This window comes from Cupressus sempervirens, chromosome 3, assembly GCF_028749045.1.
Source record: "Cupressus sempervirens isolate cs-2001-9-10 chromosome 3, ASM2874904v1, whole genome shotgun sequence".
NCBI classification, from domain to species: Eukaryota; Viridiplantae; Streptophyta; class Pinopsida; order Cupressales; family Cupressaceae; genus Cupressus; species Cupressus sempervirens.
In genome coordinates this window covers 657,324,855-657,339,699 of record NC_143120.1, presented here as the reverse complement: position 1 = coordinate 657,339,699, position 14,845 = coordinate 657,324,855, and the positions used below count along the sequence as shown (strand labels likewise).

Here is a 14,845-nt window from a genome sequence, read left to right as displayed (position 1 = left end):
AAGATTGGGGTTTACACATGTACATGTATACGTATACAAACATATATAGGTATATAGATACCCTGATGTTAATAGTAAGACATTATTATTATTTTCCACCTTGACTATGGATTAATATTTTTGCCTTGAGCGGTCACCTTGTTAATTATTTTGTTGGCCTTATGTCCTTTCGATGACCTTTTTTTTAATATTAAATATGCCACATGTTTTGATAGCTCTTTGATCTTTATAACTTCTACACTGCCACCTTTTTTGTTTTTTTGCTCGTAACTCCATTCTTGTATCACACATGCAATTGAAATGGAAAGCATCCTCTATAAATGCAATTTTCCTTCATTTTAGCAAACGCATTCTATACCTATGATGGTTGTTTTGTGTCTTTTTTCACTGCGTTTTGCTTCATATTGTCATTGGATTCATACCTGCGATGGCATTGAGAGTCATCATTGTTTCTTATCGAAGATTTGTATTCAAGGAGTCATGGATGCACCAATGAGAATTGCATCCATACTGGGTGAATGTATATTTTTTATTCATTATGATACCTGCGATTTCAAACTGATATCTGCATATTGCTCTATTTTGAGACTTGCAAGTGCATTTTCCATTGTTCATATCAGTACCTTGCATCCATAATGCTATTGACACATACCTGCGATTTGCACTTTTATTGCTAAAGTTTTATATGAGAGAATTGCATAACATTGTTGTTGATTGTAATTGTGTATTGCATCATGTTGAGACCTGTGATTTGCTAAAAGGCTTGGTATACTCTGGTCTGGGAACTGCACTAGACAGTATAAGCTACCACCAGCATACGAGGGTAACTAAATCCTTGCTACGAGCCAGGTCCTGCATTCTTCTGCACACTATCTCTTTCCTTTATTTATGTTTATAATTTTTTTGATTTAAGCATATAGAAAGCAAATGGTAATATCATAACCAGGTGAACTAGGGTCCAAGATTGGATGATAAGACTTCACAGCTGATTGTTTAAATTCATAAAATAAAATCTAATACCTCTGTTGTATAGTATTTTCTTTTCCAAAATCTATAAATAAAAGAGAAATACTTCATCTATGTGAGACTTTTAAATACTGGCATAGTTCATATCTCTCTGAGATAAGAATAGGCATAATCAGAGGGAGTTGTTAACAATGATAATGAAATGCCAATGATCCTTTTGATATCAATCTAATATAAGTGCGGACAGGGGAAAGTAAAACTTGTCTATAGTAAACAGAGTTTGGTTATGATTTATAGACAACCACACTGGGATTCACCAAGGATGACCAGCAAGATCCAAATGAAGAGTGTGGACCGATAGCATATGAATAGTGGAATTACTCCTACATGAATTCAGTAATATAACATTTTAAATAACTAAGTCACCTCATGATAGTCCAATGTTCAGAGCTTGTTGTCTAGTCGAGCGATGGGTTGATACTCTAATACCAAGATGCTCAGTGGCTGGACAAGGTGTCCCATGTCTATTTCCGAGTAGGGAAGGCCTTTCTCGGTTAAGATTGTGTGGGGATATTTAAGGGTCCAAATTTGGGAGGCTAAGCCCCTAATAATACTTCTCGTCTCCATCAGATGTCAAGGCTTGCACAAGATAGAGGCATGATCTACAGTCAATATCCTTTGGTAACGAGTATTTACTTTTATAATATTTGAAATCTCAAGTTGAAGAAATGTTAAATGATTAATATTGTTTAATCAATTTTTCCTTACAATGATTAGAAATCAGTTTCCTTTTAAATGTATTAGGAAATCCGTTGATTTTACAAATTGATCATGAAATGTATTTGCATGCATGAGATAGGCTTACTAAATGGTTGTTATATTTGCCTCTCATTTATGTGAATTATGAATATGAACGTATCTTTTAACTATATGTTATTGCCATAACTAGCAGTAGGAAAAGGGATGATACAATGGTATTTGATGCCCCAAATGGTATTGGTCATTACAATACATTAGTTTAACTATGTGTGCCCTAAGTGGTATATGTGGACTAACCTAGGTTTTGCAAATGTTGCCCTAGGCAGATTCTGATTTCAAGATTAGGGTATGGAAAACTTAAATACGCTTATTAGATTTATTGATGATGCCTTCCATTGTTAGTTATGATAATTCAGTTAAACCAATTGTAACTATTAATCTCTTTCACATGAACATAACTGTTATAATTGTCTTCTCATGAATGTGAACTAGTAACTGTATTTCATTGATTCGCTAGTGTTAGTTAAGGCTCGGAATAAAGGGTTGTTACAATCAGCAAGAGGCTCATGGCCTAGATTTGTTTGAGTTAAGCAAGTAAACATCCGCAACAACTTCCATTTAACTAAACTACTTCAACACGAAAAGAAATCTACTCTAAGTGAAAGATTGAGGAAACCATGCAACACTTCAAAGCCACAACAAGTAATTCATCAAGAAGAACCAACAATGAGCTATCCATTACTTGAAAGCATCATAGAAACAATTTGACCAGGTCTCTCTCTTAGTTAGCCTACTCTACTCTAGCTATCTAATTCCACCTCCTAAACTAATGAGTTACAATATGAGAAGGTCTTGACCTTTTATAGATGTTCATTTACAATGAAGGGTCGAGATTTCATCCCACAAACCCTAATTAGAGCTGTCAAATTTACAACCAGTTACATGAGGATGCCACATCATGGGCCAATGAGAAAATTACAATGACTATTCCAGTCAATGAGAAAATTGGACACTTGACGTGATTTGATTGCTAGCTCTTGAAATTGAAATTTTTTGATTGGAGGAGACAACTCAGCCACCTCACCATCCCTATCATGTGGATCTATTTAATCTTTGATGAAGAAAAAATATCTCTTGATACTCAATATCGTCAAGATTTTTAACCTTGATTAACTCTTCAGAAACTATCAATCTCCTAAGGATGATTACAATGGCTCATATTCCCGAATTGCTTCATTTTTTGAATCTTCTCCATCTTTTGAAATTTTCCTCATGGCTTTGATATAAATTTGCGAACATGAACCTTTTAATCTTCATCCTCGAACTTGAACTTGCAATTTAAAATTGTAGTCTTGACTGGACTCCTTGAGGTCTTTATGAAGCCAGTTCTTTCCTGCTCTTGAACTTGAATTGCACCAGATCTTGATCTAAATTTGTCTCTTGATAGCTTGAAATCATGAAGATCTCCTAGCTTCCTCCCTCGCCCTTTTGAATTCACCTTGCAAAACAAGATAAAGACATATTAAAGTTGTGAGATGATGAAAGTAGACAAAACAAAGAAACTTAGAATTTAAAGAAATAAAATTCTTCTAGATGTCACCTCCTTCCTACCATCATAAATCCTCAATGACTTGGAGTTTAAATTGTGATCGAATAGTAGGGATTAGGATTTTAACTTGAAATTAGCAAGCTGGGTGTTTAAATGCTTCCTCTTTAATGCCCTTGTGAGATTTCCCATTTCTTGAATTTGAAAAGACTTTATGAGCTTCTCTTAATTTAAGAAAATTGAGAAAGATATACAATTTGGTCTATAACAATTAATTCACTCCCTCCATCAAGATGAATAAAGTCCCCCAAATTACATTTTCAATTCGTTTCAATGAGGCTCCTAATGAATTGAGCTCAAATTAATTTAAATAATCCCTCAACTATTTGCATCCAATTTTTCCTTAATTTATCTTAATCCTCCTTGTCTTAATTTTTTGATACCATAATGTTTGGCATTTTGCTATAGGAAGAAAGGAATTCCAATTTCGATCATGAGGAAAAGGCAATTGAAGATCAAAAATGCTTCAAGATCTTGTTGGCATCTCCTTGGGGCAATTTGCAACCTATTGGAAAGGCCAATTTATTGCCTTGTTGATGAAATTTTTCAGTAAATTCTAAATATGGGGGTCCATTGCTATGCATGTAGAGACAAGATCGCCTTTGACATGGAGTAAAAATGAATGGCTAACTTCTTTATATAGGCGAGGACAAAAAAAACATTCTTAGGAAGAGGTTGACTTGGCATTTAGTCAAGTCAATCAAATTTTAGCTGTATTAATTCTTCACTTGTGTAAGCCAACTTAGACTAGGGGTTTGGAAAATATTTTCAAAAAAAAAATTTATGTGCTACCTCCAAGCTCAATACCATGTGTTTTGGTGCTTAAGTAATCCCAGAAGAGGTGGCGGAATTTGTCCATTCAAGAGGATAAATCCTCTATGGAGGATGGATTTCGACATGGTGAGAGGGTTTTCTTTCATTTCAATGTTCGTCGTGCTTGTTGCTACTTACGGCACAAAGTTGGTAGTTGGGAGGATTTATCCTCTCCCCATAGCAAAATCGAACCATGTGGGAGGATTTTTATCATTTTAAACTTAATAAAATAAGCGTGCCCATATGCCCAATTCCTCACCAATCAGCATAGTTTCAGACTTAGTGCCTACTCACTTAATTGCCTTAAAATCACCCCAAAGAAAGAGTGAATTCCATTTGTATCAAGGTAGGGATTCAGGTATCAAGAGGAAAAAGTCTAGGGTAAGTGGCGAGATTATAGTAGAGAGAATAAAAAGCTCTAACCAAAGCAAGTTCTAGTGGTGTGAGAGGATTCTTCCTCAATTGTTAAAAACTCCTCTGGTTCACGAGCCTTTGCCCAAGCCCAAGCATATTCACCATGCTATTTGATTCCCACTTTCTATGCGCAAATAATCTCTCAAGGCTTCAAGGTGTGGCATTTGGAATTTCATGGAGTCAAAGGATTTGTCAGAAATTCAGGGGTGTAGAGATTTTAATCCTCGGGAGAGGGCAGATTCCGCCCTCTCTTGAGGAGTACTCAAATTGTATAAGTTAAACTCATCCTTCCCTTATGCCCCTAGATTGAAATTGACTTTGACTTCACTTAACTCTAGCTCCTACTTATTTCAGCTTCCCTTGCATTAATCCCAGACTTGAAGACTTGACCAAATCCTGCTTTACCAACTCGATTCAACACTTAAACATCAATCAAGTTGCTACTCATAGCTAGATGAAAAAATGGGGGGTCCTCATTCAGTGGGGTGATGATGTAAAACTACACAACAAGTTGTTAAAATATAGGAGCATTAGATTCTCTAGGTTTGATATCTGAAGAATTGAAACCAATTGGATGAATGCTATGAGTGATACTCTGAACGTAGAGGCAGTCACCAATCAAACTCCTTCAACCCCAATCATGAAGAATACCAACAAACAAACTGCACATTGCAAGAGTTTTCCTATAGTGTTTTATAATACAAAATTTGTGATTGTACAAGTGGGCAAGAGTTGTTAATCAATAATCAAATACCTCAATGTGTCTATTAGTTTCAAATGAAATTCAAAATGAAAACCATTTTAAATATATATCTAAAGATATGGTACATATTTTGTAATGTCCCCATTTTTGCCAGTACCAGAGTTTGAGAGATTAGCCTATTATTGTGATCCTCATACGCTAATTAATGTGGATAGAGGGTCTTTTGAGGTAGCGGCTTAGCTTTGAAGGGTCTTATCTTCTCCACAATTCAGTAAGTTACAGGTTTGTCTTCGTTTGGCTCAGATCGGACTTCATTTGGGCTTAGTTTTGTGTACTTACTATTTGTGGTAAGTTGGATGGTGATTGAGATGGACCCTTTCTATTTTTGGAAAGTGCATTTGGTCACAGAGAAATAATAGGTGTGACTCCTATTTCAGATGGCATATTTAAATGATGAGTATTTTGGGAGTTATAATATTTTTAGTGGCCAAATTATTATTAAATCATTAAATGACTTATTATAAAGTTATAATTTAACTTTATAATATCACTTAAGTTGAGAGTTGAGTCATCATTGGAAGGGGTAATATATTTCATTAATATTATGCCTAAGCCAAGTATTAAATGTTGCCAAAAGAGTTAAATTGGAAAGTTTCAAGAGTTGAGTTCTTTTGGAAACTTTTGTCAACAAAGGCATATAAATATGAGCTCATTTCATTGGGAAAAGCATGCTTGATTATTTTATTTGCTTTTGATGCCTTTGTGGCTTTTTTTGAGATTCTGATTTTTATGGCCCTTGCAAAAGTATGAGGGTTTGGAAATTCTAAGAATTGCATTTGCAATTTAGTTGCTGAGCTATAACTAAGATTGCCTAACTTTTATATTGTTCATCACTGTACCTGAGAAGTGATAAACGTTGAAGGTTTGATATTGGAAGTTGCATTCAGTTCAATGCTGATGTATGTTGAATTGAATCATATATTAACTGACTTAGAGAGTCTTCTTATTTCTTTGTGCTAAGAAGGCGATATTTGTGTTGGGAAAAATAGTGTGGATCTGCATTGTTGGCATTAACATTTTCCAGCAAATTGGCATTTCTTTGGTGTCTGATTATCTGCATTCAGGGGCTGTACATCATGCTGCTTTGCCAGGATATTGTGTGATCGGAAACTACCACCGTGGGTATGTTATATCTCATTTACTTTTGGCACCATTGTTGGCACCTTCAGGCTGCAACATTATTTATATTTTGGGCGTCTAGGAAGCCCCTGGTCAGCATGGGAATAAAGTGCATGTTCTGCAAATTCTGGAAGTGTGAATTCAGCACCTGTAGACACCATTTTTGGTCACCTACATCAACTCCTAAAATACATTTGGGCAGCATTTCAGTTTGGCAATATTGGATGCTAACCTGGGTAGTTCAGTGAAGTCCTTGACATACAGTTATCTGCAACTTTCCTTGGGCTGCGATTTGAAGCTAGACACCATTTTTTACAAGTCCATGATTATAGATTCAAGTCACTCCAATTTCCTTCTACATGTGTAGTAAAATTTGAATAAGAATTTGCTAATTGTTCATTCCTTTGTCTTTAGCTTGTTCTAATTTAGCATAGCTCTCATTCACATTTATACATTTTTGTGAAAAATCAATAAGTATAAGCAAAAGGGAAGATATATACATTTTGCAAATTATCTGCATAGGGTTAGATTGGTTATGACTCATTTCTGAGCTATTAAGATTGATGGCCAAGTGTTTGACAAATTGTCAAACAATTGAATTATAATAGAATTTGGTGTTTGTTGAAGTTATAACCGGTTGGGTTATTACAGTGGTATCAAAGCGGTTTTTTGCCATCCTGTGAGGTAAGAAAATATTTTTTATTTTAGATCTACTGTTGTTTTGGGAGTGACCATCACTCTAGCTTTTTCCAGCTATGGACAAATACCAAAGGCCTAGTAGTTCTAGGAGCTGGCGGAGAAGTGAGGAAGATAGAGGGAAATTAAATGCCTTGAGGGAGAGTGTGGAGAAACTCAAGCTTCATCAACAAAGGTTGGCGGAGAGCTTGTCGAATCCAAAGACAGTTGAGAGAGTCGCAAGATACATGGTTTCCACCTTTAAAAGGTCGGCGAAAAGGAGGCTTGAGTTTTCCCCGACAGGTGTCCACAATGCAGATGTACTTATATGTAGTACAACACCTACTAGTCCTATCCGCAATGTTGATGGACTTATTTCATAGGGATATGCGGTTGTCTCAGTGGCAGCGGAGGATAGCGACACTAAGCTTCAGCCGGTTGAGGCTCCTAGAGTCGTAGTTAGTGCAGAGACAGTCGATGCAGTTGTTACCATTGATACTACTGGCTCTCTCAAGGAGAGGATTATTATTGGGGATTTGTATGTAAGTTATCATAGTGTTGCTCCAGTACAAGAGGCAGTTGCTTCCTCAGGTGGGACCGATGCATGTATGGAGTCACTCAGCTATGATGTTGGTGATTTGGGTGTTACAACAGAGTCAGTAGATGTGGGTTAATGCTCTAGCGTTATTGATTCACAGCTTGATGTTGAGTCATGTGTGCAATGTCAAGTGTCAGTAGCTGAGGCTTTATAGGGAAATGAGGATGCAAATAGTATGGACACATCTAATGATCCATTTGATGATGCTATGAGCTGCACTGGGTATGACACGCCTTGTCAAATTTTGGGTGATGACTCCAAGGAGATTTTGGATGGGTCCCAGGATCAATGTTTGCACGATCTTACTATTGAGGTGGAAGCTGAGACATGTGAGGAGATTGATATTGTGAGGGCTTCCATTTCTTTGGATGAGGAGTAGGTTAAAGTACATAGTAGTTATATCTTAGAGGCAGAGTTGTGCGAGGACGATAGCACACATATGAGTGATCTTGTGGTGGGAAGTTTTGATTCAATTTTCTATCGCAGTACTATTAGTAAGAAAGAGCTTGCATAGGAGTCAAGGGTTGCAGAGGCATCATGTGACTTGTTAGCTAAAGGTAAGTGATAGCGACATTTCTTCAGCTCTTGAGCATTATGATGCTATCCGTCAGATGCTAGCTACATCTGGTTGAGGTGCTCCTGTGTCAGATGAGCATAGTGATAGTAGTCTTTCCCTAGCAAAGGTCCATGCACTTCGAAAGGCCGTCAATATCTTGAAGCATAGCTATTCACAGTTAGTTGCTGATAGGGATTAGCTTCTCGGGTGGGGTAGCACCTGTTATGAGACTTTGTTAGAGAAAGAGGAGGAGGTGGTTGAGCTCACCCAGGAGCTTGAGGTGACTCTGGACTCTCTTCACTGTACTCAGTTGGTGCTTCAGGAGTCATAGTCACAGTTGGATGAGGTTATTGTGGAGTTAGAGCAGGTACAATCAACACCAGCCCCAGACCCAATTCAATTACATATTGTGGTTGGTGGTGAGTTTGCTTCCACATTTGGGGATGTGGGGCGTGATGATGTGGTCGACGCATATGTCCAGGATATGGGTGTAGTAGGTATGAATGAGGTAACAGTATTAGTGGAGTCAAACTCTCATGATGATTTGCTTCCTTCTGCTAGAAGCAAATCTATTTCTTCATCTCATACAGTTGATAGCATTGGACACTTGGCAATGCCACATTTTCAGAGGGATCAGCTGTGAGTTGCATGGGAGCAGGTTGATGCTTCCACATATAATTTCTACTACACAAAGTCTTTCATGGAGTATCTTTTGGAGACTTCGGATGTGCGGGAGGATTCATATAGAGTGCCTAAGGGTACTCTCATCTGAGGCTCTCGTGCTATTTGGAGGTTGGTGGGAAAGATTGTAGAGATTTTGTCTACCATGCTTCCCCATAGAGATTTTAAGGTTGGGTTTGCTAAGAGGGTTGCCCATGATCTTGCCCAACCAATAGTTCAAAGTCAGAGATTGGAGCCATATCATGATTCCTAGTTTGGTAATGATGAGCCATTGACAGAGATTGGAGCTTCTTACCGGCATTATACAGTGGAGTATGCTCATCATTTTTGTTTTGGCCTACAGGTAGAGGATTTGGTTTCACATTGGTGGGGGTTGGCTCCAATTTCATACCATCCATTATGGGATGGGTTAGCACCATCTTTTGCAGATGGGATTAACAACTGCAAGTTAGACCACTTCCAGTATCTACATACTCTAGATAGTTTAGCAAAGGTTGGAATTGATATTAGTGTTTCAGGTATCTATGGTTGTTACCATCCCCGCAGTGCAGTTGGGTATGAGTGTCAATTTGATGGGGACTTAGGTGTGGATAGAGTTGGTATTTCAGTTGGGTTGAGTTTTGATGTGTTGGTGCCTTCCTCAGTGCCTAGAGTCAATTTTCAGATGATTCTGATGTTGATGTCAATTATTTGAGTACTCGTGCTACAGGAGTTGCTTGTACACAGCAGTGATAGTATACAGTTCTACCCTTGGGATCCAGGTGGTCTGTGATGTTCATTTTGCTCCGGGATTACTTGAGGACAAGCAATCTTAGGGAGGGATGACTGTAATGTCCCCATTTTTGCCAGTATCAAAGTTTGAGAGATTAGCCTATTATTGTGATCCTTGTAGGTTAATTATTGTGGATAGAGGGTCTTTTGAGGTAGTGGCTTGGCTTTGAAGGGTCTTATCTTCTCCACAATTCAATAAGTTACGGGTTGGTCTTCGTTTGGCTCAGATTAAACTTCATTTGGGCTTAGTTTTGTGTATTTACTATTTGTGGTAAGTTGGGTGGTGATTGGGATGGACCCTTTCTATTTTTAGAAAGTGCATTTGGTCACATGGAGAAATAATAGGTGTGACTCCTATTTCAGACGACATATTTAAATGATAAGTATTTTGGGAGTTATAATATTTTTAGTGGCCAAATTATTATTAAATCATTAAATGAATTATTATAAAGTTATAATTTAAGTTATTATAAAGTTATGATTTAACTTTATAATATCACTTGAGGGTTGTGTCATCATTGGAAGGGGCCACTTATTTCATTAATATTATGCCCAATTCAAATATTAAATGTTGCTAAAAGAGTTAAGTTGGAAAGTTTCAAGAGTTGAGTTCTTTTGGGAAACTTTCACAATTTCAGAAGTTGAATTCTTTTGGAAACTTTTGTCAACAAAAGCATTATACATATGAGCTCATTTCATTGGAAAAAGCATGCTTGATTATTTTATTTTCTTTTGATGCCTTTGTGGCTTTTTCCTGAGGTTCTGATTTTTATGACCCTTGCTGAAATTTAAGGATTTGAAAATTCAGAGAATTGCATTTGCAAGTTAGCTGCTGAGGTATAGCTAAAATTGCCTAACTCTATTGTTCATCATTGTAACTAAGAAGTGATAAACGTTGAAGGTTTGATATTGGAAGTTGCATTCAGTTCAATGCTGATGTATGTTGAATTGAATCATATATTAATTCTGACTTAGAGTGTCTTCTTATTTCTCTGTGCTAAGAAGGCGATATTTGTGTTGGGAAAAATAGTGTGGATCTGCATTGTTGGCATTAACGTTTTCCAGCAAATTGGCATTTCTTTGGTGTCTGATTATCTGCATTCAGGGGCTGCACATCATGCGGTTTTGCTAGGACATTGAGTGATCGGAAACTACCACCGTGGGTTTGTTATATCTCTGTTACTTTTGGCACCATTGCTGGCACCTTCAAGCTGCAACATTATTTATATTCTAGACGTCTAGGAAGTTGCTGGTCAGCATGGGAATAAAGTGCATGTTCTGCAAATTCTGGGAGGGTGAATTCAGCACCTGTAGACACCATTTTTGGTCACCTATGTCAAATCCTGCAATACATTTGGGCAGCATTTCAGTTTGGCAATATTGGACACTAACCTGGGTAATTCAGTGAAGTCCTTGAAAAACAGTTATCTGCAACTTTCCTTGGGCTGTGATTTGAAGCTAGACACCATTGTTTACAAGTCCATGATTACAGATTCAGGTCACTCCAATTTCTTTGTACATGTGGTAGTGAAATTTGAATAAGAATTTGCTATTTGTTCATTCCTTTGTCTTTAGCTGCTTGTTCGAATTTAGCATAGCTCTCATTCACATTTATACATTTTTGTGAAAAATCAATGAGTATAAGCAAAAAGGAAGATATATACATTTTGCAAATTATCTGCATAGGGTTGGATTGGTTATGACTCATTCTGGGCTATTAAGATTGATGGCCAAGTGTTTGACAAAATGTCAAACGATTGAATTATAATAGAATTTGGTGTTTGTTGAAGTTATAACCGGTTGGGGTTATTACATATTTTATCAATCCAAAAACCCTGTATATATCCTTACAAAATTCAATTAACAATTAATACTCATGTAGAAAGAAATCACAACATGTAGAACAATTTTCTGTAGTTCTCTTCGGAAAAAGTTTCAATCTGTAAGACTTAAAAACAGAAGACCGGCAATTACAGAAGACTTCATCGATCCAATTACTGGTTTGGTCTTAGAAGATGGATGACAGCATTATGATTCATCTTCAATTGTTAGGATTTTTTACCTGTGAAATTTCAAACCAATGGTTTTGCAGTATAGCAAAAGTCAAAATACCAATCACTGTTAGTGATGTAGAACATAATTACTGTCGATAATCAAGATCAGATACACAAATAGACAAACTCAAAATTTAAGTGATCAATAATTGCACAGAGAACACACAACACACAAAGTTACTTGGTTGACCTTGAATGGCATAATCCATGGGAAAAGCAGGGTAATCTCTATTTTATTAACCCTGTTTCTCTTTCTCAGTTACAGCGGCATACTCTGATGCATATTATATTATCCACTTAGTTCAGAATGTCTCTAAATAGAAAATGAAAGACAACTGGGAGAGGGAAAAGACAAAGAAATTGAATTGTCCATGACCATTGGACTTCACACCTAACAATTACACCGCTCAAAAGCAATTCAATAAATCATTAAACAATATATTCATGACTAAAACCCAGGCACAGGCAGACAAACCAAAGAATTCTTACCAAGCCTAGAGGTGATTTAGAGTAAAAAATGGATTACCATATGCACTTAATCCAAATGACTCTATGTTCCAATTTTGTAAAACATTGAACTCAAAACTAATAAATTGTTCTAGTTATATTCTAACAGGATATCGGAGTCATTAAATATGTCATAATGGATAGTTTTAAAATTTAACATGAGTGTCAACTGGTTCAAAATCAACTCATGGAATAATTATGTTTTGAGGATAATAGATGGTCTAACTCTAATCCAATTACCTTTGAACTCTCCAATGACGTTTAAGGAGAACATAAGGCTCATTTACCAATCCTACCAGATTTACCTAATTATAAGTTTTATGGTCCATAAAGTTTAGAAAAAAAAGTTTTGTCAAAAATATTTTGAGATAGACTGGAAAACAACGATTTCAATCTACTTTCAGACCCGTTTTTACAAAGGCTATTATTCCTGATTGTAAATGTCTAATAAGCCCTTCAAATAATGATAAGCCTACGCAATTCAAATTTTGAAAAATAAAATTAAAAATCAGGATGGGAGAAAATAAATATGAAATCAAAAAACTACATTACCCCATTCGGCAGAGGAACCATAATGCGAGGAGACTGACTAGACTTGACCCATTCATAGCATGTAATGCCCAGCCCATGCTCTCTGAGCCTCTCCCTCCACAGCTTCTCTTCATTAGATAAGACGCTCTCATCAAATCCTCCGCCGGGGAGGCTCAAAAGCATCTGTTTCTTGCGACTGGAAGGATCAAAGGCAAGGATATCTCTATTTAAGGTGTTGTCAGGGCTATAGAGATAAGATATGAGCTTGTCATCGGGGCTGAAGGCGATAGAAGAAGGTTCGAAACACCCAGGTAGAGGGTTACGATTAATGTCTTTCACAGTAAAACTCAAACAATTCTCCTCACCGCTCGGTGCCTTGTCAGTGCCTGTCATGGTGACAATGAAGATTATTGCTGATTCTTCTTCGATCTTCCTCCTTTCTAAAGTACTACTATTACTCTGATTAATACTGTTATTACAGCCAGATTGCATTCCACACCGATTTGAGTTCAACTTTTACAATTAATTGACAGAAGAATTTTAGAGCTGTCAGATGTTACTCAATAGCGAGTGGGATGTTAATGGAATTTCAGCTGGGCACTTAAAATTGGTGTTTTGGTAAACTCGCACATTTGCTTTTGGGTGATCTAAGTACTGGATGCCTAAATTTGATAAATTGCAACATCCAGTTTCGAATACTCTGGGTATTTGGGTGGCTGGATTTGGTGATCGGAGACATCCCCAATTGGAGTTTTCGCCGTATCTACAACTTCCTGGTTGTTTTCCGACAGTAGAAGAATTATTGCAAAACCCCAGTTATAGGCAGCTTCGTTATTTTATCTTCATTTTGCTTCCATTTGAGCCCTTCTCGTTCAATATGCTTCCGCTGTATAATTAATGTAATTTCGTAATGCCAGGCCCGAAGCGGATTGGTATCTTTCTACTAGCAAGCCAACCATCAGCAGTTTGTTACTGAACCATGTTTTTTAAACATCGATGTTGTTGAATATAGTTTCAATTGGAGCTGTATCTTAACCAATTTCCCTTCTTTTAATTTTCCAATTTCAGTGGAACCTCCCGCAATTTCACAGAGCTGTATATTCCCCAACTTCATCCTCGTTCAGTACCGAGTTCATATTCTTAACTGGGTGTATAAATGCAAGTGCGAAATTAACTGTTAGGGAATAAACCTTTCCTTCGATGGAAGATTTATAATCAAAGGAAAGGAACAAATTAGCTTGGACAAAAGTAATCAAGACTTATTAAGACTTACATTAATACTAGCACTCTATGCTTTTGTACATGCAACAAGTGTGCCGATAGGAAATGAAATTTAAAAGAAAATGTAAAATGAACATTAAATAATGTAAATATAAGTTTTTTTTAAATGAAAATATAAAAATTAAAAAATAAAAAATTAAAACATAGATATAAAATTTATAATATTTAAAAATTTTGAATATTGCTTAAGAAATTGATCAATAATTTCAAAATCTTACAATTAAATTCAATTTATCAAATATTTAAAAAAAAAGTCTATCAAAAATTTTATTACGAAAAATTAATAAGAGAAATACAAAAAATAATATGAAAAATAACATCATCTCTAACAAATATTCTATTGACTAAATAAATTATAGAAACTGAGAAAAAAATATTTTAAAAAAAAATAAACTAATTTAAAGAAATTTTAAAAATTAAAACTTAAATCAATTTAAAATGTCAAAAGTTTAATGGAGATCATAAGTAAATTTTTTTAAATAAATAAGAAAAGAAAAACTGTTAGAATCTGAAAAGATTAATAACCCAGAAAACTAGTGCAAAGAGTAAATATCTAAACTATGAATGCAAATGATACAAAATCAAAATAGCATCATAGAGTTAGTCTCCAAGAGAGTAATGCAAATGCTGGAAGCAAAATAGTATTAAGAGGGTGCAAAAACAAGAGATACAAATACAAGTCAGGTAGCATGCTTATATAGGCTAGGAAGAGGGAGGAGGTGGCAACACCAACCAATAAGGAGCAACCATC

General features: G+C 36.1%; 1 protein-coding gene across 1 annotated transcript in view; it reads right to left on the bottom strand.

The window, feature by feature from the left end:
• Window positions 1-14,048, bottom strand: part of LOC149568418 (uncharacterized) — an 81,850-nt gene extending 67,802 nt beyond the window's left edge. The window contains exon 1 of the mRNA XM_089821337.1: window positions 12,835-14,048. Within this exon, the coding sequence (XP_089677463.1) occupies window positions 12,835-13,305 (471 nt within the window). The 5' untranslated portion in view covers window positions 13,306-14,048. The remainder of the gene's footprint in view (window positions 1-12,834) is intronic.
• Window positions 14,049-14,845: the final 797 nt, after the last annotated feature.